At 35.5% G+C, this 22,061-nt stretch overlaps 1 protein-coding gene across 3 annotated transcripts in view; it reads left to right on the forward strand.

Annotated features, from left to right (window-relative positions):
- Nucleotides 1-12,235: 12,235 nt before the first annotated feature.
- LOC126972290 (protein fem-1 homolog C) overlaps nt 12,236-22,061 on the forward strand; it is a 70,420-nt gene continuing 60,594 nt past the window's right edge. The window contains exons 1-2 of one of the 3 annotated variants that reach the window (XM_050818938.1): nt 12,239-12,377; nt 12,473-12,696. In XM_050818938.1, the coding sequence (XP_050674895.1) occupies nt 12,536-12,696 (161 nt within the window). In that variant the 5' untranslated portion in view covers nt 12,239-12,377; nt 12,473-12,535. Of the gene's footprint in view, nt 12,697-22,061 lie in introns of all 3 variants that reach the window. The other 2 variants (XM_050818939.1, XR_007731112.1) reach the window with 2 other exon arrangements.

Raw genomic sequence — 22,061 nt, forward strand, 5'->3', positions numbered from 1 at the left:
TTGAGACAGCTATAGATTTACTCGATCTTTTATAACAGTTAAAGGTTATCTCGAGCTTTTGTGACAGCTAAAGATTCACTAGAGCTTTTTGACAGCTAAAGATTTACCCGAGATATTAGACAGCTATAGATTCACGAGAGCTTTTAAATCGCTATAGATTCACTCCAGCTATTGTGAAAGCTAAAGATTCACTCAATCTTTAAAACAGCAATATTTAAAATAGCATTCAATCGAGATTTTATGACAGCTATAGATTCACTTGAGCTTTTATGACAGCTATAGATACACTCGAGCTTTCAGACAGTTATTGATCCACTCGAGCTTTTATACAGCGATATATTCACTCGAGCTTTTATAACAGCTATAGATTCACTCGAGCTTCTATAACAGCTATAGATTCACTCGAGCTTTTAAACAGCTACAGATTCACTCAAGATTTTAGACAGCTATAGATTCACACGAGCCTTTAGAAATTTAAAGATTCACTCGAGCTTTTATACAGCGATATATTCACTCGAGCTTTTATAATAGCTATAGATTCACTCGAGCTTTTATGACATCTATCGATTCACTCGAGCTTTTAGACAGCTATATATTCTATCGAGCTTTTATAAGAGCTTAAGATTCACTCGAGCTTTTATAACACCTATATTTTCACTCGAGATCTTATAAATGCTATAGATTCACTCGAGCTTTTATCACAGCTATAGATTCACTCGAGCTTTTAGACAGCTATATATTCTCTCGAGCTTTTATAAAAGCTATAGATTCACTCGAGCTTCTATAACAGCTGTAGATTCACTCGAGCTTTAAGACAGCTAAAGTTTCACTCGAGATTTTAGACAGCTATAGATTTTAGATTCACACGAGCCCTTAGAAATTTAGAGATTCACTTGAGATTTTATGACAGTTATAGTCACTCGAGCTTTGAGACAGTTATAGATTCACTCGAGCTATTATACAGCGTTATTATCACACGAGCTTTTATAACGGCTATAGATTCAATCGAGCTTTTATGCCAGCTATAGATTCACTTGAGCTTTTAGACATATATACATTCACTCGAGCTTTTATGTCAGCTTTAGATTCACTCGAGCTTTAATAACAGCTATTGATTCACTCGAGCTACAAAACAGCTATAGATTCACTCGAGCTTTTAGGAAAGCTAAAGATTCACTCGAGCTTTTAGACAATTATAGATTCAATCGATATATTCACTCGAGCATTTAAAACAGCTATATATTCACTTGAGCTTTTATGACAGCTATAGAATCACTCGAGCTTTGAGACAGCTATAGATTCACTCGATCTTTTATAAGAGCTATAGATAATCTCGAGCTTTTATAACAGCTATAGATTCACTCGATCTTTTATAAGAGCTATAGATAATCTCGAGCTTTTATAACAGCTATAGATTCACTCGATCTTTTATAACAGCTATAGATAATCTCGAGCTTCTATAACAGCTATAGATTCACTAAGCTTTTAGACAGCTAAAGATACACTCGAGCTTTTAGACGGTTATTGATTTACTCGAGCTTTTATACAGCTATAGATTCACTCGAGCTTTTATGACATCTATCGATTCACTCGAGCTTTTAGACAGCTATATATTATCTCGAGCTTTTATAAGAGCTAAAGATTCACTCAAGCTTTTATAACAGCTTTATTTTCACTCGAGATTTTATAACAGCTAAAGATTCACTCGAGATTTTATATAGCTTAAGATTCTTTCTTTCTTTAAGAGAAGCTTTGTAAAAGCTAAAGATTCAATCAACTTTTATGACAGCTATAGATTCACTCAAGATTTAAGACAGCTATAGATTTACTCGAGCATTTATGTAGTTATAGATTCCTTCCAGCTTTGTGAAAGCTAAAGATTCACTCAAGCTTTTATGACAGCTATAGATTCACTTGAGCTTTTATAACAGTTATAGATACACTCAAGCTTTAATGACAAAAATAGATTCACCCGAGCTTACATGACAGCTATAGATTCACTCGAACTTTTATGACAGCTAAAGATTCACTCGAGCTTTAACACAGCTAAAGATTCACTCGAACTTTTATGACAGTTATAGATTCACTCGAGCTTTTATGACAGCTATAGATAATCTCGAGCTTTTATAACAACTATAGATTCACTCCAGCTTTTAGACAGCTAAAGATTTACCCGAGATTTTATACAGCTATAGATTCACTCGAGCTTTTATGACATCTATCGATTCACTCGAGCTTTTAGACAGCTATATATTATCTCGAGCTTTTATAAGAGCTAAAGATTCACTCAAGCTTTTATAACAGCTTTATTTTCACTCGAGATTTTATAACAGCTAAAGATTCACTCGAAATTTAAGACAGATAAAGATTCACTCGAGATTTAAGACGGCTATAGATTCACTCGAGTTTTTATATAGCTTAAGATTCCTTCCAGCTTTGTAAAAGCTAAACATTCAATCAAGCTTTTATGACAGCTATAGATTCACTCAAGATTTAAGACAGCTATAGATTTACTCGAGCATTTATGTAGTTATAGATTCCTTCCAGCTTTGTGAAAGCTAAAGATTCACTCAAGCTTTTATGACAGCTATAGATTCACTTGAGCTTTTATAACAGTTATAGATACACTCAAGCTTTAATGACAAAAATAGATTCACCCGAGCTTACATGACAGCTATAGATTCACTCGAACTTTTATGACAGCTAAAGATTCACTCGAGCTTTAACACAGCTAAAGATTCACTCGAACTTTTATGACAGTTATAGATTCACTCGAGCTTTTATGGCAGCTATAGATAATCTCGAGCTTTTATAACAACTATAGATTCACTCCAGCTTTTAGACAGCTAAAGATTTACCCGAGATTTTATACAGCTATAGATTCACTCGAGCTTTTATGACATCTATCGATTCACTCGAGCTTTTAGACAGCTATATATTATCTCGAGCTTTTATAAGAGCTAAAGATTCACTCAAGCTTTTATAACAGCTTTATTTTCACTCGAGATTTTATAACAGCTAAAGATTCACTCGAAATTTAAGACAGATAAAGATTCACTCGAGATTTAAGACGGCTATAGATTCACTCGAGTTTTTATATAGCTTAAGATTCCTTCCAGCTTTGTAAAAGCTAAACATTCAATCAAGCTTTTATGACAGCTATAGATTCACTCAAGATTTAAGACAGCTATAGATTTACTCGAGCATTTATGTAGTTATAGATTCCTTCCAGCTTTGTGAAAGCTAAAGATTCACTCAAGCTTTTATGACAGCTATAGATTCACTTGAGCTTTTATAACAGTTATAGATACACTCAAGCTTTAATGACAAAAATAGATTCACCCGAGCTTACATGACAGCTATAGATTCACTCGAACTTTTATGACAGCTAAAGATTCACTCGAGCTTTAACACAGCTAAAGATTCACTCGAACTTTTATGACAGTTATAGATTCACTCGAGCTTTTATGACAGCTATAGATAATCTCGAGCTTTTATAACAACTATAGATTCACTCCAGCTTTTAGACAGCTAAAGATTTACCCGAGATTTTATACAGCTATAGATTCACTCGAGCTTTTATGACATCTATCGATTCACTCGAGCTTTTAGACAGCTATATATTATCTCGAGCTTTTATAAGAGCTAAAGATTCACTCAAGCTTTTATAACAGCTTTATTTTCACTCGAGATTTTATAACAGCTAAAGATTCACTCGAAATTTAAGACAGATAAAGATTCACTCGAGATTTAAGACGGCTATAGATTCACTCGAGTTTTTATATAGCTTAAGATTCCTTCCAGCTTTGTAAAAGCTAAAGATTCAATCAAGCTTTTATGACAGCTATAGATTCACTCAAGATTTAAGACAGCTATAGATTTACTCGAGCATTTATGTAGTTATAGATTCCTTCCAGCTTTGTGAAAGCTAAAGATTTACTCAAGCTTTTATGACAGCTATAGATTCACTTGAGCTTTTATGACATCTATTGATTCACTCGAGCTTTAAGACAGCTATATATTCTCTCGAGCTTTTGTAAGAGCTAAAGATTCACTCGAGCTTTTATAACAGCTATATTTTCACTCGAGATTTTATGACAGCTATAGATTCACTCGAGCTTTTAGACAGCTAAAGATTCACTCAAGATTTAAGACAGCTATAGATTCACTCGAGCATTTATATAGCTATAGATTCCTTCCAGCTTCGTGAAAGCTAAAGATTCACTCAAGCTTTTATGACAGCTATAGATTCACTTGAGCTTTTATAACAGCTATAGATTCACTCATGCTTTAATGACAAATATAGATTCACCCGAGCTTACATGACAGCTATAGATTCACTCGAACTTTTATGACAGCTATAGATTCACTCGAAATTTTTATGACAGTTATAGATTCACTCGAGCTTTTATGACAGCTATAGATAATCTCGAGCTTTTATAACAGCTATAGATTCACTCCAGCTTTTAGACAGCTAAAAATTTACCCGAGATTTTAGACAGCTATAGATTCACTCCAGCTATTGTGAAAGCTTAAGATTCACTCGAGCTTTTAGAAAGCTATAGACTCACTCGAGCTTTCCGACAGTTATAGTTTCATTCGAGCTTTTATGACAGCTATAGAATCACTCGAGCTTTGAGACAGCTATAGATTCACTCGATCTTTTATAACAGCTATAGATTATCTCGAGCTTTTATAACAGCTATAGATTCACTCGAGCTTTTAGACAGCTAAAGATACACTCGAGCTTTTAGACAGTTATTTATTCACTCGAGCTTTTATACAGCGATATATTCACTCGAGCTTTTATAATAGCTATAGATTCACTCGAGCTTTTATGACAGTTATAGATTCACTCGAGCTTTTAGACAGCTTTATATTCTATCGAGCTTTTATAAGAGCTAAAGATTCACTCGAGCTTTTATAACACCTATATTTTCACTCGAGATCTTATAACAGCTATAGATTCACTCGAGCTTTTATCACAGCTATAGATTCACTCGAGCTTTTAGACAGCTATATATTCTCTCGAGCTTTTATAAGAGCTATAGATTCACTCGAGCTTCTATAACAGCTATAGATTCACTCGAGCTTTTAAACAGCTACAGATTCACTCAAGATTTTAGACAGCTATAGATTCACACGAGCCTTTAGAAATTTAAAGATTCACTCAAGCTTTTATGACAGCTATAGATTCACTCGAGCGTTAATGACAAATATAGATTCACCCGAGCTTACATGACAGCTATAGATTCACTCGAACTTTTATGACAGCTATAGATTCACTTGAGCTTTAAGACAGCTAAAGATTCACTCGAACTTTTATGACAGTTATAGATTCACTCGAGCTTTTATGACAGCTAAAGATTCACTCGAGCTTTTAGACAGCAATACATTCACTCGAGCTTTTATGAAAGCTTTAGATTGAAACGAGCTTTAATAACAACTATAGATTCACTCGAGCTACAAGACAGCTATAGATTCACTCGAGCTTTCAGACAGCTAAAGATTCACTTGAGATCTTATGACAGCTATAGTCCCTCGAGCTTTTAGACAGTTAAAGATTTACTCGAGCTTATATACAGCGTTTTTATCACTCGAGCTTTTATAACAGCTATAGATTCACTCGAGCTTTTATGACAGCTTTAGATTCACTCGAGCTTTAATAACAGCTATTGATTCATTCGAGCTACAAGACAGCTATAGATTCACTCGAACTTTCAGGAAGCTACAGTTGCACTCGAGCTTTTATGAAAGCTATAGAGCCACTCGAGCTTTTAGACAATTATAGATTCAATCAAGCCTTTTTACAGCGATATATTCACTCGAGCATTTATAACAGCTATATATTCACTCGAGCTTTTATGACAGCTATAGATTCACTCGAACTTTTATGACATCTATAGATTCACTCGAGCTTTAAGACAGCTAAAGATTCACTCGAACTTTTATGACAGTAATAGATTCACTCGATTTTTTTTGACAGCTAAAGATTCACTCGAGCTTTTAGACAGCAATACATTCACTCGAGCTTTTATGAAAGCTATAGATTGAAACGAGCTTTAATAACAGCTATAGATTCACTCGAGCTACAAGACAGCTATAGATTCACTCGAGCTTTCAGACAGCTAAAGATTCACTTGAGATTTTATGACAGCTATAGTCACTCGAGCTTTTAGACAGTTATAGATTCACTCGAGCTTTTATACAGCGTTTTTATCACTCGAGCTTTTATAACAGCTATAGATTAACTCGAGCTTTTATGACACCTTGAGATTCACTCGAGCTTTAATAACAGCTATTGATTCACTCGAGCTACAAGACAGCTATAGATTCACTCGAGCTTTCAGGTAGCTACAGTTGCACTCGAGCTTTTATGAAAGCTATAGAGCCACTCGAGCTTTTAGACAATTATAGAATCAATCAAGCCTTTTTACAGCGATATATTCACTCGAGCATTTATAACAGCTATATATTCTATCGAGCTTTTATAACAGCTATAGATTCACTCGAGCTTTTAGACAGCTAAAGATACTCTCGAGCTTTTAGACAGTTATTGATTCACTCGAGCTTTTATACAGCGATATATTCACTCGAGCTTTTATAACAGCTATAGATTCACTCGAGCTTTTATGACATCTATCGATTCACTCGAGCTTTTAGACAGCTATATATTCTATCGAGCTTTTATAAGAGCTACTGATTCACTCGAGCTTTTATAACACCTATATTTTCACTCGAGATCTTATAACAGCTATAGATTCACTCGAGCTTTTATCACAGCTATAGATTCACTCGAGCTTTTAGACAGCTATATATTCTCTCGAGCTTTTATAAGAGCTATAGATTCACTCGAGCTTCTATAACAGCTATAGATTCACTCGAGCTTTTAAACAGCTACAGATTCACTCAAGATTTTAGACAGCTATAGATTCACACGAGCCTTTAGAAATTTAAAGATTCACTCAAGCTTTTATGACAGCTATAGATTCACTCGAGCTTTTATGACAGCTATAGAATCACTCGAGCTTTTAGACAGCTACATATTCACTCGAGCTTTTATAACAGCTATAGATTATCTCGAGCTTTAAGACAGCTAAAGATTCATTCGAACTTTTATGACAGTTATAGATTCACTCGAGCTTTTATGACAGCTATAGATAATCTCGAGCTTTTAGACAGCAATAGATTCACTCGAGCTTTTAGAAAGCTATAGATTCGCAGAAAGCGATGCTATTTTAAAAGAGCGTTATATAAATTTTATAACTGAGTATGAAGAGTTAGGTCACATGACAAATACATCAAAACAATTCTCTGAACCGATTCAAGCACAGATATATTCTTATTATTTACCTCATCATGGGGTCATACGCGAATCCTCGTCAACCACAAAACTACGCGTGGTTTTCAATGGTTCTAGCCCCACGTCAAATAAAAAATCATTTTATGATATTCAAATGGTTGGACCGGTAGTCGAAGATGATTTGGTGTCAATTTTATTACGTTTCCGACAGCATAAGTGTGTCGTATCCGGCTCGAAGGACCAAATTGGATAGGCGTGTAAATGGGAAGACGAGCAGACGCCTTGGTTATAAGATGATTTTAATAATTTGACAATATAATATGATGTCTTGATACGTGACATATGAATGACCGTCGCTGAAGCATTGTTGGACACGGAGAGCTGCGCCCGCGCCTGCCCGCGCGCCCCGCGCCTCCCCGCGCTAAGTGTTCAAGACTTGAACAGTCTAGTGCTCTCAAAGCTGAATGTGTATAACATGTTGTCTTTGGCCCACGTTTTGTTTCTGTAACTAAAAAACTCATTCAGAGAGTCCAGAATGCATGTGCCCGTTTTTGTTTCAATATAAAATATAGAGACTATGTCACCCCTTTCTTGAATGAGCATTCAATGTTAAAAATGAAACAATGGCGAAAACTTCATTTAGCTTGTCTCCTTTTTGGTGTATTGAAGTTCGAGAAGCCAAAATACCTTTATGACAAACTACCAAGAACGGCTAGTGTGAGGTCGTGTGGGTCACGGCAGTGTTCTGTTCAGATGGTTATTGAGAAGCATCGATCGGCGTCATTTAGAGGGAGCTTTCGTTACTCGGCATTCAAATATTGGAATTACACCCCACCGCCTAATAGAAATTTAAAAAGTCTACCCTTATTTAAAACGAAATTAAGACAATTTCTTTTACAGGAGCAAAGAGCACAAGAGAACTTGGCTCAAGATATGAGTGTAATATAGGTTAGATTCAGATTGCTCTTGTCTCTTTAGTACTATACTATCTTCCCTCTTAAATTAATAGGTGAATCGATTGGCAACCGAACTAATTATCTATTTTCGTCTATCTCTAATCATAGTTCATTTTAATAATATATTTATCTAGTAGTTATTATTCTTTGTATGGTGCTAGTATTTTTATTATCATTTTGGTTTTGATTGTATTACACTGCAAAATAATGTCGTAGGTATTTATTAGTTCAAAATTGTAAGCCTAATGCACAATATAAAATGAATAACATATTAGTTGACAATTGTTTGTTGATATAATGTGGCTCTAGAAGTCCTGTAATTATTTTAACAGTTGACAGTGTCATCTGTCACCTAGACAGTTGGTTGACGCTTGAGGACGCTTGAAGACCACAGAGCAAGCACCCATCGGTCTGAATCCGAACTGTATGTCGGGTATCAGGTTAAGTTCCGCGATATAATGATTAAGACGCGCGAGAATTAATCTTTCGTAAAGTTTCCCGATCGAGTTAATTAAGCTAATAGGCCTATAGGTACTCGGATTAGCTTTAGGTTTATTGGGTTTTGGGATACCGATAACAATGGAATCCATCCATTGTTCGGGGAACGCGCTATTAGACAAAAGAATATTAAAAATGGTAACCAATAAAGTAATAAGAGTCGAGGGTAGGATTTTAAGAACCCTATTGTTTATAGTGTCGGGCCCCGGGGCCTTCTTGGAGTGAAGCTCCTTAATAATTAGCTTCACCTCTTCGTAAGAGGTGGGTTTTATTTCATCGCCTGAAGGGCTCAGAGCGGAGCGACGTTCAACTTCACGATCAACGTCGTCAATGTGTGTCGGGTCGGCTGCTGCATTTGGAGAGCACTGACTCTCGAGACTGTCAGCGAGGCATTCAGCCTTCTCCTCGTCATTGAGCGCCGGCTGCAGTCCCGGTCTATCCAAAGGAGACATGACAGTGGGTGGCTCCTGTTTGAACGCGCGAGGCAGCTTCCAGACAGCCACATGTGATGGCTTAAGGTTGCCGAGCAAGCGGTCCCAACGTTCGCCGCGGAGTTCCGCGATACGTTCCCGTACCACACGCTGTAGGTAGCGGAGGTGGCGCCTATTCTCGACCGACGGATACCTATCGTAAACTCTAGTGGCTCTGTGCTTCTGGGTGAGTAAGTCCCTGACCTCTGGTGGCAAGTTTAGGCGATGCGGTTGCATCGTCGAGACCTGCCTGGAGTAGGCCTTGATTATGTTCTGGATGTGTGACGTCACATGAGAGATAGTACTGTGAGCCGTGTCAACCGAGTCGATGACGTCCGGTATAAGGTCAAGGTCGTCGGACTTGATAGTCTCGAGATCCTTTTCCAGCCGTTGCCAGTCGATCTCTGTTTTCGTCGGTGGTTGAAAGTTAACCGGTGGGCCTAGATTTAGGACGACGGGCCGGTGGTCTGACTCTAGTTCGTGAAAAACTTCAATAGAATTTACATTGAGCGTTACGTTTTTAAGTAACGCAACGTCTAGTATGTTGGGTCGGTGCGCGACGATATCCAGATATCGTATTGGTTCGTCAGGTGCTATTACTGAAAAGTTCCGCGTGTCTGTAAGAGAATCTAATAAAATTCCGTTTCTATTTGTGGCTCTACTGTTCCAGCGGGAGTGTTTGGCGTTAAGATCGCCGCCCACTATGACTGCGGCCCCGTGACCGAGTAATCTGTGTCTAATATTTGTTTTTTAGGCGGAAGATAAGCTGAAATAACAGTGCTCGGCTGGTGATTCGCCATACTGACTCGGATGGCAGAGGCCTCGATGTACAGTAACAGATACGACTTAGGGACCTTCAAGAAAAAGCATACTCCCACCTTAAAGGCCAGCAACGCATTTCTTGACACACCTGTTGTTGCGGATGTCCATGGGCGGTTGCCTCACCTCTCCCCATCCCGTGAGCCTCTTAACCATTTGCCCCCTCTCATATAAAAAAAACGCTTGGAGGTGTTCCACTGAAGAGGGTTACTGAGTTCAAATACCTTGGCCATATTGTAACTGAGCACCGTAAAGACGATGCAGATATTGAAAGGGAACGGAGAGCGTTAGCTGTCCGATGTAATATGCTTGCTCGCAGGTTCTACCGTTGTACCGCACAGGTTAAAGTAACCTTGTTCAAGGCGTTTTGCCAGTCCTTATATACCTATGCCCTGTGGGTTGGATATACGCAGCGGGCATACAATGTTCTTCGAGTGCAATATAATAATGCTTTCAGGATGTTGTTGGGGCTCCCGCGGTACTGTAGCGCATCAGGTATGTTTGCGGATGCACACGTGGATGACTTTTCATCAATCACCCGCAAACGGACAGCCTCACTGATGCGTAGGATTCGTGCGAGTACTAACAATATCCTGATGGTTATAGGTAATAATCCCGAATGTAATGTTCTGAGACACTGGGTTCATATACACAGCAATGTACCTGGTGCCTCAAAACAACGCAGATTTATGAATTAATTTAAATCAAATATAAATATAATGTTCAAATGTTTTAATAATTTTGCTGATTTTTAATTTTACTAGCATAGTTTTAAGTACTACTCTACTAACAATATAAAATGGATTTATAATGGTCTGAATTAAATGAATTTTATTTTATTTTATTTATTTTATTGTGTGTCTTCTATCGCATTTATCACGGGGATTGTTCCGAAGAGCTGTTTAACCTGATTCCTGCCGCCGAATTCCACCTTCGCACGACATGCCACAAGTTAGGATATCATCCCCACCATCTGGATGTGTGGCGGTCTTCCACAGTGCGGTTTTCAAGGAGCTTTCTTCAGCGTACTACAAAGCTGTGGAATGAACTTCCTTCTGCGGTGTTTCCGGGACGATACATCATGGGTACCTTGAAAAAAGCGCGTACACCTTCCTTAAAGGCCAGCAACACTCCTGTGATTCCACTGGTGTTGCAAGAGATTGTGAGCGGCGGTGATCACTTAACAACAGGTGACCCATACGCTCGATTGTCCTCCTATACTATTAAAAAAACCGACTTCAAAAAAGGAGGAGGTTCTCAATTCGTCGATTTTTTTTTATGTTTGTTACCCCAAACTTTCGACTGGGTGAGCCGATTTTGATGATTCTTTTTAATTTGAAAGCAGGTGCTTTCCATTTTGTCCCATAAAATTTAGTCCAGATACAGATTTAGTACAGAGAAAACCATTAGTCTTAAATTTGCTATACCTACATATTATTAAATTTATGAATAACTCAATATCGCGCCAACCGCTTTCGATGATTCTTTTTCTATTAGAAAGGATATACTTCAAAAGTAGTTTGGTGAGAGTTTGGTTGGGTTCTGATTATGGTATCCATGACAAAGTAACGGAACTCTTCAATTCTTAGGAGCAAATTTACGATACTCGGCCGAATCTTTTTATGCTATTAGGATATTTAAGTCATCTACCATAACATTGTTATGGTCAAGCAATCGTCATTGTCCAATATGATGATCAATGGGACTCCTTAACGACTTACAGTAATAACTTCCAAAAATAACAAGAATCGTAACTAGAATTATATTAAATAATTATATTGTTAAAAATACGCAATTATTTTTATATTTTTAGTGCATATTATAATATCTGTTGTTCTGGAATAGTGTTTATGAAGTCAGTTTTTTTTTGTTAAATTTCTTTTTTATTATCAATTGTAATTGGTGAATTAGTTTTAAGGATTTTGTATATATATCGTGTTTCTGAATTAAATTATATATTCCTGATATTCCTAATACTACTCAATCAGTTGTTTTAATGAACCTCCAAACCCTCAGTCTCTAAAAATAAAACTGATGACTAGGCAGCATGGTCTCTGGACCTTAGCCTGTTCCTTGTGGAACGAAAAAAATAGCAATAGTATTGTGACTTCTGCGGCTGACAGCAGTTGTCGGCTTTCGCACTCCGCTAGATAGTAGATAACACATTACCACAGAGTACACATTACACAATACTTGACAATGACTCAATATGTCAATAAGAAAATAAGTATAATTAATATGATTACAAATTAAAAGTTTAAACGTGCTTCACACAAAAAGTCAATTGTGAATTCTAGAACTTGATTCTAAACTAATCGTGTTGTTATTAAGGTGAATGATAAATAAATATCACCTTTACAAATACGTGAATAAATGTCATATTTCTGTGAAAGTGTGTATGTGATATGATAACAATGGATTTTCAGTAGAATACGTCGTAACATAGCTGACTTGGCAGACTAGTCGTCTATAATTGAAAACAACGCAATATGTTCTCAGTTTTCGAAATATGTGAAGAGAGGCAGAAAAGCGACAAAGTGGTCGGAAAATCTAAGCATCATGATGCCCTGTTCCATGATCTGATGGAAGAATGTAAACACAGTGCTCCCGGAGCCAGACTGTCTGCTAAAGTGCGCACAGCTCTTGAGAGGTTGCTATATAAGTTATGCTTACTCATACACCACATTAGTTGATACAGATTTTTATGTCTGGCTTAGATAATTTATACGTCTAGATAGAGACTCTTTCTGTTACACAACCGACAAAAACATGTTTAATATTTTAGTGTGCTTGACAAGCTGCTTCTTACGCTTATTACACTCGCGATTTGTATGACACTTTGTGTTATTGTGTGTGCATTGCTCAAAGTTGAGGTTAACTCTAAACTCAATTTTTTTCAATGTTTTCACAGTTGTCATAGTCTATCTAGACATATAAATGATCCAAGGTGGCAGGTCAAAATTTTAATTGTATTTAATATTTTTCTGAAACCTAATTATGACCATTAATTTACTATCTGATTTGGCTTAAATGTAGAAGTGACAATTAATGAGTTTAGCTTAGCCAACTTTATATTATCATGAATAGCAAGCAACAAATTAATATTTTAATGAGCCACAGCCTACATAAATAGTGGAGCAGTTACAATGTAACACCACAAAATTGCATGTGTAGTAAGGTAAAAGCACTAATACTCAACAGTGTTCAAAAGACTCATTTTCTGATAAGAATAATAATTATTCAAATTACTGTACTAATGATGCTACAGACATCTAGTGATATCTAAGACACTTTCTTAAGTAAATTTCTAAATGGTGTCAGTTGGAAGTAAACAATGTGAAGAAGTGAACACATGTGTTGAAATTCCTAAATTTTTTCTTAAAAAGGCTGACATCTTGCAGGTAAGATTTTGTTCTACATTTTTACAATTTTTGTTACATTTTGTTTTAAAATAGTTCATCGTATATCATTTTTATTATAATAAGACCACTGTCTTTTTACTTAGTTAAATTTCCTTACAATTTAAGTGAAAACCCTGGGGTTAAACCAACTTACTTTCATATACTCATATTCATGCAATTAGTGCCTCTATGTCTTGTGAATAAAGACCTATTTAATTTCTGTTAGTTTTAGATTAGCCTATCCAACAGTAAACTAGGTGTCATTTATTAGCTTTTGATTCTAGATTTGGTTGAGTATGATTTTCTGAAGCTGATATGGAAGTGGCTATACATAAATTGCAGGGGGGCATCCTCACAGGTTCTGTAGCAAAGCAATTCATTGTTCCAAGATTTACATGACCCAAAAAATAGAATGTATGAAGAATTAGAAGAAGAAGAAAGGAACTATAGCTGGCCTATGCATCAACTCATGGTCTTGTTATAGTTAATAAATAAATGGATTTGCTTTATGTGATAACATATTTTAACAGAATCATGACCATCATGTTCACGAAGTATTCTTAAACAAACAAGGAATTCAACCTCTATAGGTTCTTGCATTGAATATACTTATCTATATATATAAAAATGAATTGCTGTTTGTTTGTCTCGCTAAAACTAGAGAACGGCACGACTGATTTGGCTAATTTTCGTCTTGAATTATTTGTGGAAGTCCAGAGAAGGTTTAATAGGTGAATAAATATGAAAATGCTCAGAATTAAATAAAAACAACGATTTTGATTTTTCTTTGATGTGTCCACTGTCGGTCAGAAGTCAAATTAAAATAATAGTTTAATATGAATATAACTAATTATTATTTTTAAATCTTTCTAACTTTCTCAGGAGGTAAAAATAATCTTAGTTTAGGTAACTGTAGCAGGTAGATTAACTACAGTTGTTAACTATATATCAGATTATTTTTATGTAGATTGTTAAATCTTAAGTGTTCAAAAATAAAATTTCTGACCACACCAACAAAACAAAACAAAAAGTTTACCGTTTAGAAAGCTTTGAATTGATTAACAATATGTATCATAACTGTGTGTGTGCATCAATATCAAATTTAAACCTTATAAATAGCCAGTATTTCAGGAAAAGTCTGTTTTGTAAGTAAGGAATATCATGTGTAATTAATTGAAAATAATAATAAAATTTCATTCATACCGAGATTCCTTTTGTTTGTTTTAAGTTTATTTTATGCAAAAGTTTAAGTATTTTATTTATTGATTGAGGCAGTACGAAGTCTGCCGGGTCAGCTAGTAATTTATAAATTTGACACATTTTTTATTACTTTTTAAGAGATATTTGATACACAGAAAACACATAAACTAATTTGTTATTTAAGTATATTTATTATAATTATTGTTAAATATATTCTCATTCATTTAAAAGAATGGCTGTTGAGTTTTTTGTATGTTCTTGTCTCAATCTCTATTTTAGATAATAATTTAAATAAATATTTATCATGACTATTCAAACTCAAAGTCAAAAATATTTTATCAACATAAAACTAAAAGATTTATTGTCAGTCCAATTAATTACACAAAAGTTTAAACATATTCATATTTCAAAAGCACTTAGTATAAGCCTCTTTGAATAAAGTTTGCTTGACTTTAAAGATAAAAAAAATATTTTAACAAAAAAGCAACCGACTTCAAAAACACTATTCCAAAACAATAGATATAATATGCACTAAAAGTATAAAAATTGAGAATTTTTATATAATCTAATTCTAGTTATGATTATTGTTTTTTTTTTGGAATTGGTGTCCTTCCCCCGCGACCCGCTCTCGCCTCCTCACGACTCAAGCACATCTCACCTATAACTGTGTAGTTATAGGTGACCAAGATAGGTTAGGTAACTACATACATAATATGTAGTTACAAACCTAGCTTGGCTGACACCAACTCGAAAAAACCAACTTCGTAACTAGAATTAGATTAATTAATTAGATTGTTTAAAAATACGCAATCATTTTTATACTTTTTAATGCATATTATATCTATTGTTTTGAAAAAGTGTTTATGAAGTCGGTTAGTTTTTTGTTAAAATATTCTTACAGTATTTTGTTTTTTTTCATATTTCTAATCTACCTTTTTAACTGACTTCAAAAAAGGAGGAGGTTCTCAATTTGTCCGTATGTTTTTTTTTTATGTTTGCTACCTCAAAACTTGCGACTGGGTGAACCGATCTTGATAACTCTTTTTTTAAAAGGAAGATTTTAGTGGAAGATTGTGTGGATTAGTTGTAGATGTTAGATAGCATGGTTGATATATGTGAAGAGTGTGACAAAAGTGATGAAGAAAAAACTATCACAAACGAAAGGACTAAGACCTATTTTTAATTTTTTGTCACTAGCTCATGAATGAGTTGATATGATAGTTTATTATAATTGTTGCTCTATTTTGATGATAGTACAGTTGTCTATTATTAGTGATTTAGTTTTTTGGCGATGCTATCTATTAGTTCCAATGACAAAGTGTAAAATAATATAAATTTAAGTTTAAAATATGCTCATAAATAAAGCTTTGATTTTAGAAAGGAAATTTGTAAAACTTATTTAATAATAATAAAACTAATTTGTAAACTCAGTAATAAAATATATATATATATATTTTTGATGATTAAAATTTGTGTTTTTCTTAAAATACTAATAATTAAAAGGTTTGTTTGGTTCAAAAATAGAGAAATCTTATAACTAAGAACAATATTATGTTATATTACAGAACCAAAATGGGGTCTAGTCAACATTATGTTGGGAATTATGCTGGTAGCGTTGAGAAGTATAATTCCTAGACCTTCTCTAGACACCGAGACACAGACTTAGAGAATTAAATATTTATATATATTTATTATCCCCCAAGTCTACTGCTACCTAGTCTATAAACATTGGCAATGAAAATAATAAAATTATATATTTATGTACATATAAAATAAAAAACATCTGTGAGTTATATTATATTACTTATCAATTTAAGGAATATAATAATAACATAACATTAAATCATAATATCATAACATTGGTAAGTAATCAGCAAAATTTTTCTTACAAATAAAATAACAATAATATTTAAAAGTATCCATAGATAGGTTAACATTCGGTGTTAATAAATGATACACTAACACACACATGAATAATTTAACATTGCAATAGCACACTACATTACGATTACACGTCAAAGAACTATAGTAAATGCAATTATCGCAAGCAAAAAAGAGATAAATCTAATTTGCTAATTGCTTTGTATTTGAATAGATAAATACAGATTTATACCTAAAATACGATTCATTCATGAGTTCATGTAGTAAGTTTTAAAGAAGTAAAACTGCATTAAAATTAGGTGAATAAAGTGTCATTGATTTTACAAAAAAAATATTTAATATTGAATATAATATATAGCCACATTGATGATATCAATTATGTATACATAAAATAATAAAAAACATGCAGACACCAAAACAAAACCGAAATGTATCTACAGTAATTTTTACAATTTTACTAACGACGGCTTCCAAAAAGTTGATTACAATTATTATTTATTGTATCTTATATTATGTATGAATGTCTTTTTGTTGAGGGTTTTTTACAATAAGGTAATGGGAGAAGAAGAAAATGATCCATTAATTCTTCTGCAGTTAGCAAGGGATATACTGAAAGAGACTGTGTTAATCAACTCATAAAAATTATGACATTTCGTATTACGTTCACTGCAACGACTTTTTTCATCATTTCCTAAAATATTCTATCTCGATCATCCCGCAACAGACAGCATCAATATTTCGTCATTTCTGTACGTTAATCTATGATCGGCTTGGCGGCGATCGGCGTTGTCATGGCGACATATTTATTTTGTTAGATAAATAATAAAATAAAATGTTATAATTCATGATTTCTTAACTGTGATGTGTAATTATATGATTTTTTTTTATTTTCGTAATTAGTGCATCACATAACACAAGACGGCATTTCAATGTTGTACCTATATCATATTGTAAGCAATTCTGTCAACAACAAACGCGTGTGTACCGTTTTCGTATCGAGAGAGCGTCTACCACCAAAGGAACCAATTGACTCCATTTAGGCGATTGATTTCGGCGCGCTAGTGACATATCTACCTCTGTTGATACTATAATATCATTTATGTATGTATTTAACGTGTAGTTTAAGAATGCAGGATTACTTAGATCACCAGTATGTTCAACACACACTTGATTTACAGGAGTATTGGAACACATTATGTCTATAAGTGTTTCGCTGTTGTTAATAAAGTGTGTTGGCTCCGAAACGTATTGTCATGTTCATAGCTTGCAAGAATTGACACAACTTTTTTGAATGAATATATAGTTAAAATGAATATAGGCCAAGAAACACGATCTCTGCAGTGGGGATCTGCTCCAACACGGAATCTGTAGCCATTTGTATGTGTTCGAGGAGCCGGTCAGTCTCTGCGTTACCGCTATAGAACCTATACAGGCATGCGTAGATTCGCGGATGGTCATCGCAGTTTATACGCAGCCGGATGATGGATAGTTCCTGTCCTTCAAGAAAACTCAGGCGTCGAGAACAGACATTCTCCCTGACGTAAACGCACACGCCAGCCCGTGGTATAAAGGAGTGTTCCAAATTATACCCCGGGTATGAAAGGTAAGATGAATCAGTCAGAGAGGATATCTGGGTCTCGGTTAAAAAGAGCAGGGCCGGCTTCGCCGTCTCCAGGTGAAACTGGACGGCATTTAAATTTGAGCGAAGCCCCCTGATGTTATTATCTACCTAATTTCCATGCAGTTTTACTACTTTATAGCTTTTACTACATGAACTCATGAATGAATCGTAATTTAGGCATAAATCATGGTGTACGGTAAATAATGATATCTGATTAATTAACTGTATTTTTTCTATACAAATCCGAAGCAATTAACAAATTAGATTTATCTCTTTCGCTTGCAATAATTGCATTTACTATCCTTCTTTGACGTATATTCGTAATGTAGTGTGCTATTGCAATGTTAATTTATTCATGTGTGCGTTAGTGTATCATTTTCAAACTCTGCGTATTAGTGGTGTCCAATGGCTTGGTGACAGTCAGTGATGTTAGTAATGATGCGCTTGTTGACTTGATTGACGCCCACCATGGAGCCTTATCATTGATAGTTAAATTCACCGCGAAAAGTTTTCTCCAGTCGGCCCCTAGGCGTACATACATGTTTAACTGCGGTGATTATGAGGCCATTAATGCTGAAATACAAAGCATTAATTGGCACGGCGTTCTGTCGGATTTATCCCTTGATGAGTCGGTCACATTTTTCTAAGAGTTTTTTGAAAAATTGAAAACAAGATATATACCATCTAAATTTATTAAACCTAATCACTATCCAGTGTGGTACTCTATCCATCTTAAAAAAGCTTTTAAGGAAAATATAAATATTTACGTAAATACAAAACTTATGGTAAAATGTCGGATATGGTTTCTTATAAAATGATACGTGCAAGAATAAAAAATCTTGAAAAATCATGTTACGATAATTATATACGTACTGTTGCAAATTCTATAAAACTGAATTCAAAATTACTTTTGGTCGTATATGAAGTCTAAACAAAATCTGAACTCTATGCCTAGTTGCATGCATCTTGTTGACAAAACCTTCAATACTGGCACCACTATTTGTAATGCCTTTTCTGATTTTTTTCGTTATAACTTTACCGACCTTCCGATCAGTAAAAATGTCATCTCTTTATCATCACAACCGGTGTGTGATATCTCGCAAATGCACGTAAACGTTACTGAAGTAAAGAAACTACTCCATGGTATTGACCCATCAAAATCCGATGGTCCGGATCATATACCTGGAATATTCTTAGTGAAATGTTCTGATTCCATATGTGTACCCATTAGAATTTTATTCAACAAATCTCTCTATGCGGGTGTAATGCCAGATTTATGGAAAATGGCTTATATTACTCCAGTGCATAAAAAGGGGACTAAGTCTAAGGTTTTTGAGAAAATCATTTATAGTCAGGTTTATCCTGCACTAAGGCAAGCCTTTAGCCCCAGTCAGCATGGTTTTCTTAGAGGTCGCTCGCCTGTCTCTAATGTTGCACTTCTTAATAATTATCTAACTGAAACAATGCAGCAAGGTGTCCAAGCTGATGTAATTTATACCGACTACAGTAAGGCATTCGACCGAATACGGCATGACAACCTTCTAAATAAGCTCTATAATATTGGTATCAGCGGTGATTTGTTAAGATGGTTTTCCTCCTATATTCAAAATCGCACTCAAGCTGTTGTTGTCAGTAATTATATCTCAGGGTGGGTACCAATATCGAGTGGCGTTCCTCAGGGTTCCTTACTTGGCCCTCTATTGTTCGCAATATTTTTATATGATGTCGATACTTGCTTACGTACCGCCATAATATTGTGCTTTGCTTACGATATCAAAATTTACAACAAGGTATCGTCACTAGATGATGCAATAGCTCTACAAGAAGATCTACACTGATTGCAAAATTATTGTGATGATCATAGCCTAGACCTAAACCCATCGAAATGTAGCGTAATCACATTCACGCGATAGCATCCTATAATTTTCAAATACCAGTTGAAATGTGAAAATGTGCAGAGGAGTAGTACAATACGAGACCTTGGTGTTTTACTTGATTCGAAGCTATTATTTGACCAACATATAAATTTAACTATATCAAAAGCTATGAAAGCCCTTGGATTTATTATAAGAACCTCGCGTGATTTCCATCAAGTCAAGACACTGAAGATATTGTACTGCACCTTCGTTCGTGATCAATTAGAATATGCCTCTGGAATCTGGAATCCCTTGTATTCTACATATATTTCTCGAATAGAAAATATTCAAAAAAAGTTCTTACGCTTTCTATGCTACCGTACTAACGACAGATACAATTCAAAGTCCTACGAGCAGCATTGTAAAAAGCAACATTTACTACCCCTTGAGAAACGACGTATGATCTCTGACATTGCTTTCTTCTTAAAAATAGCTCAAAATAAGGTTGATTATCCAGATCTTCTTTCGACAATTTTATTGAGAACTTCGTCAACTGCACTACGCTATAGCCGTTTATTGTATGTACCTCAATCATCTACTAACTACCGGAGCAATAGTTATATCTTGCGAGCTAGCCCCACCTGTAATAAACTAAGCAGTGAAATAATTAATTTGGATATATATATATTTAGATATATTTAGATTTAATACAACTGTCAAAGCAATGAAACAATGTATCATGAAAACATTTTTTGAATCCTAACCTGTAAATATCAAGTGTGCTTATTATTTGAACTATAGCTAACTGCTACTATCGACTCAAAATACTTTATCCTATTAGAAATTAATATCCGGACGACCGAGCCTTGCTCGGATTTTTAAGTATGTACAAAACTTGAACAAAAAAAAAACTAATAGGACATCTGGATTCGAACCGGGGTCTTCTGCTTTCCGGATCACCCAATGTCCCATCTGAGCTATAATAGTCTTGTATATAGTGGCGAAATTTACCTTTGTATTCTAATGTTATTGTAGCTGCTTCTCATTCAAACATGGATAAAACATTTTTTTTTAATTGAAACCTAGCTAGATCAATTTATCACCCCCGAAATCCCCTGCATACTTAATTTTATGAAAATCGTTGGAGCCGTTTCCGAGATTCAGATTATACAATAGAATATACAAGAATTGCTCATTTAAAGATATAAGATATTAATAGTAAAATACGTCTAGTTAGACTATGCAGTTCACTTATCTTGTCGAAACTCGCTCTAGTAAGACAATACAACGTGTACAAAACGCATGTGCACACTATTGCTGGGACATACCTGCCCGTCCCATATAACTCCGTTTTTGAACGATGCCGGAGTTTTTTTTTTATGTAATAGGAGGACAAACGAGCGTACGGGTCACCTGTTGTTAAGTGATCACCGCCGCCCACAATCTCCCGAAACACCAGAGGAATCACAGGAGTGTTGCCGGCCTTTAAGGAAGGTGTACGCGCTTTTATTTGAAGGTACCCATGTCGTATCGTCTCGGAAACACCGCACAAGGAAGCTCATTCGACAGCTTTGTAGTACGTGGAAGAAAGCTCCTTGAAAATAGTACTGTGGAGGACCGCCACACATCCAGATGGTGAGGATGATATCCTAACTTGTGGCGTGTCGTGCGAAGGTGGAATTCGGCGGCAGGAACCAGGTCAAACAGCTCTTCGGAACACTCCCCGTGATAAATGCGGTAGAAGACACACAATGAAGCGACGTCTCTACGCAACGCCAAGTGATCCAGCCGTTCACAGAGCACTGGGTCCCCTACAATTCGAGCTGCTCTACGTTGCACGCGTACAAATGGATCGAGCTGATTCTGGGGTGCGCCAGACCAGAGATGACAGCAATATTCCATGTGTGGCCGGACCTGCGCTTTGTAGAGCGCTACTATGTGGGCCGGCTTGAAGTATTGCCGTGCTCTATTAATGACGCCCAGATGACCACGAAATTGGCAATCGCTCGAGATTTCGAGACCCAGTATTCCGATACTAGGCGAGGCTTTAAGGGAA

The sequence above is a fragment of the Leptidea sinapis genome, chromosome 26 (genome assembly GCF_905404315.1).
Source record: "Leptidea sinapis chromosome 26, ilLepSina1.1, whole genome shotgun sequence".
Lineage (NCBI taxonomy): Eukaryota > Metazoa > Arthropoda > Insecta > Lepidoptera > Pieridae > Leptidea > Leptidea sinapis.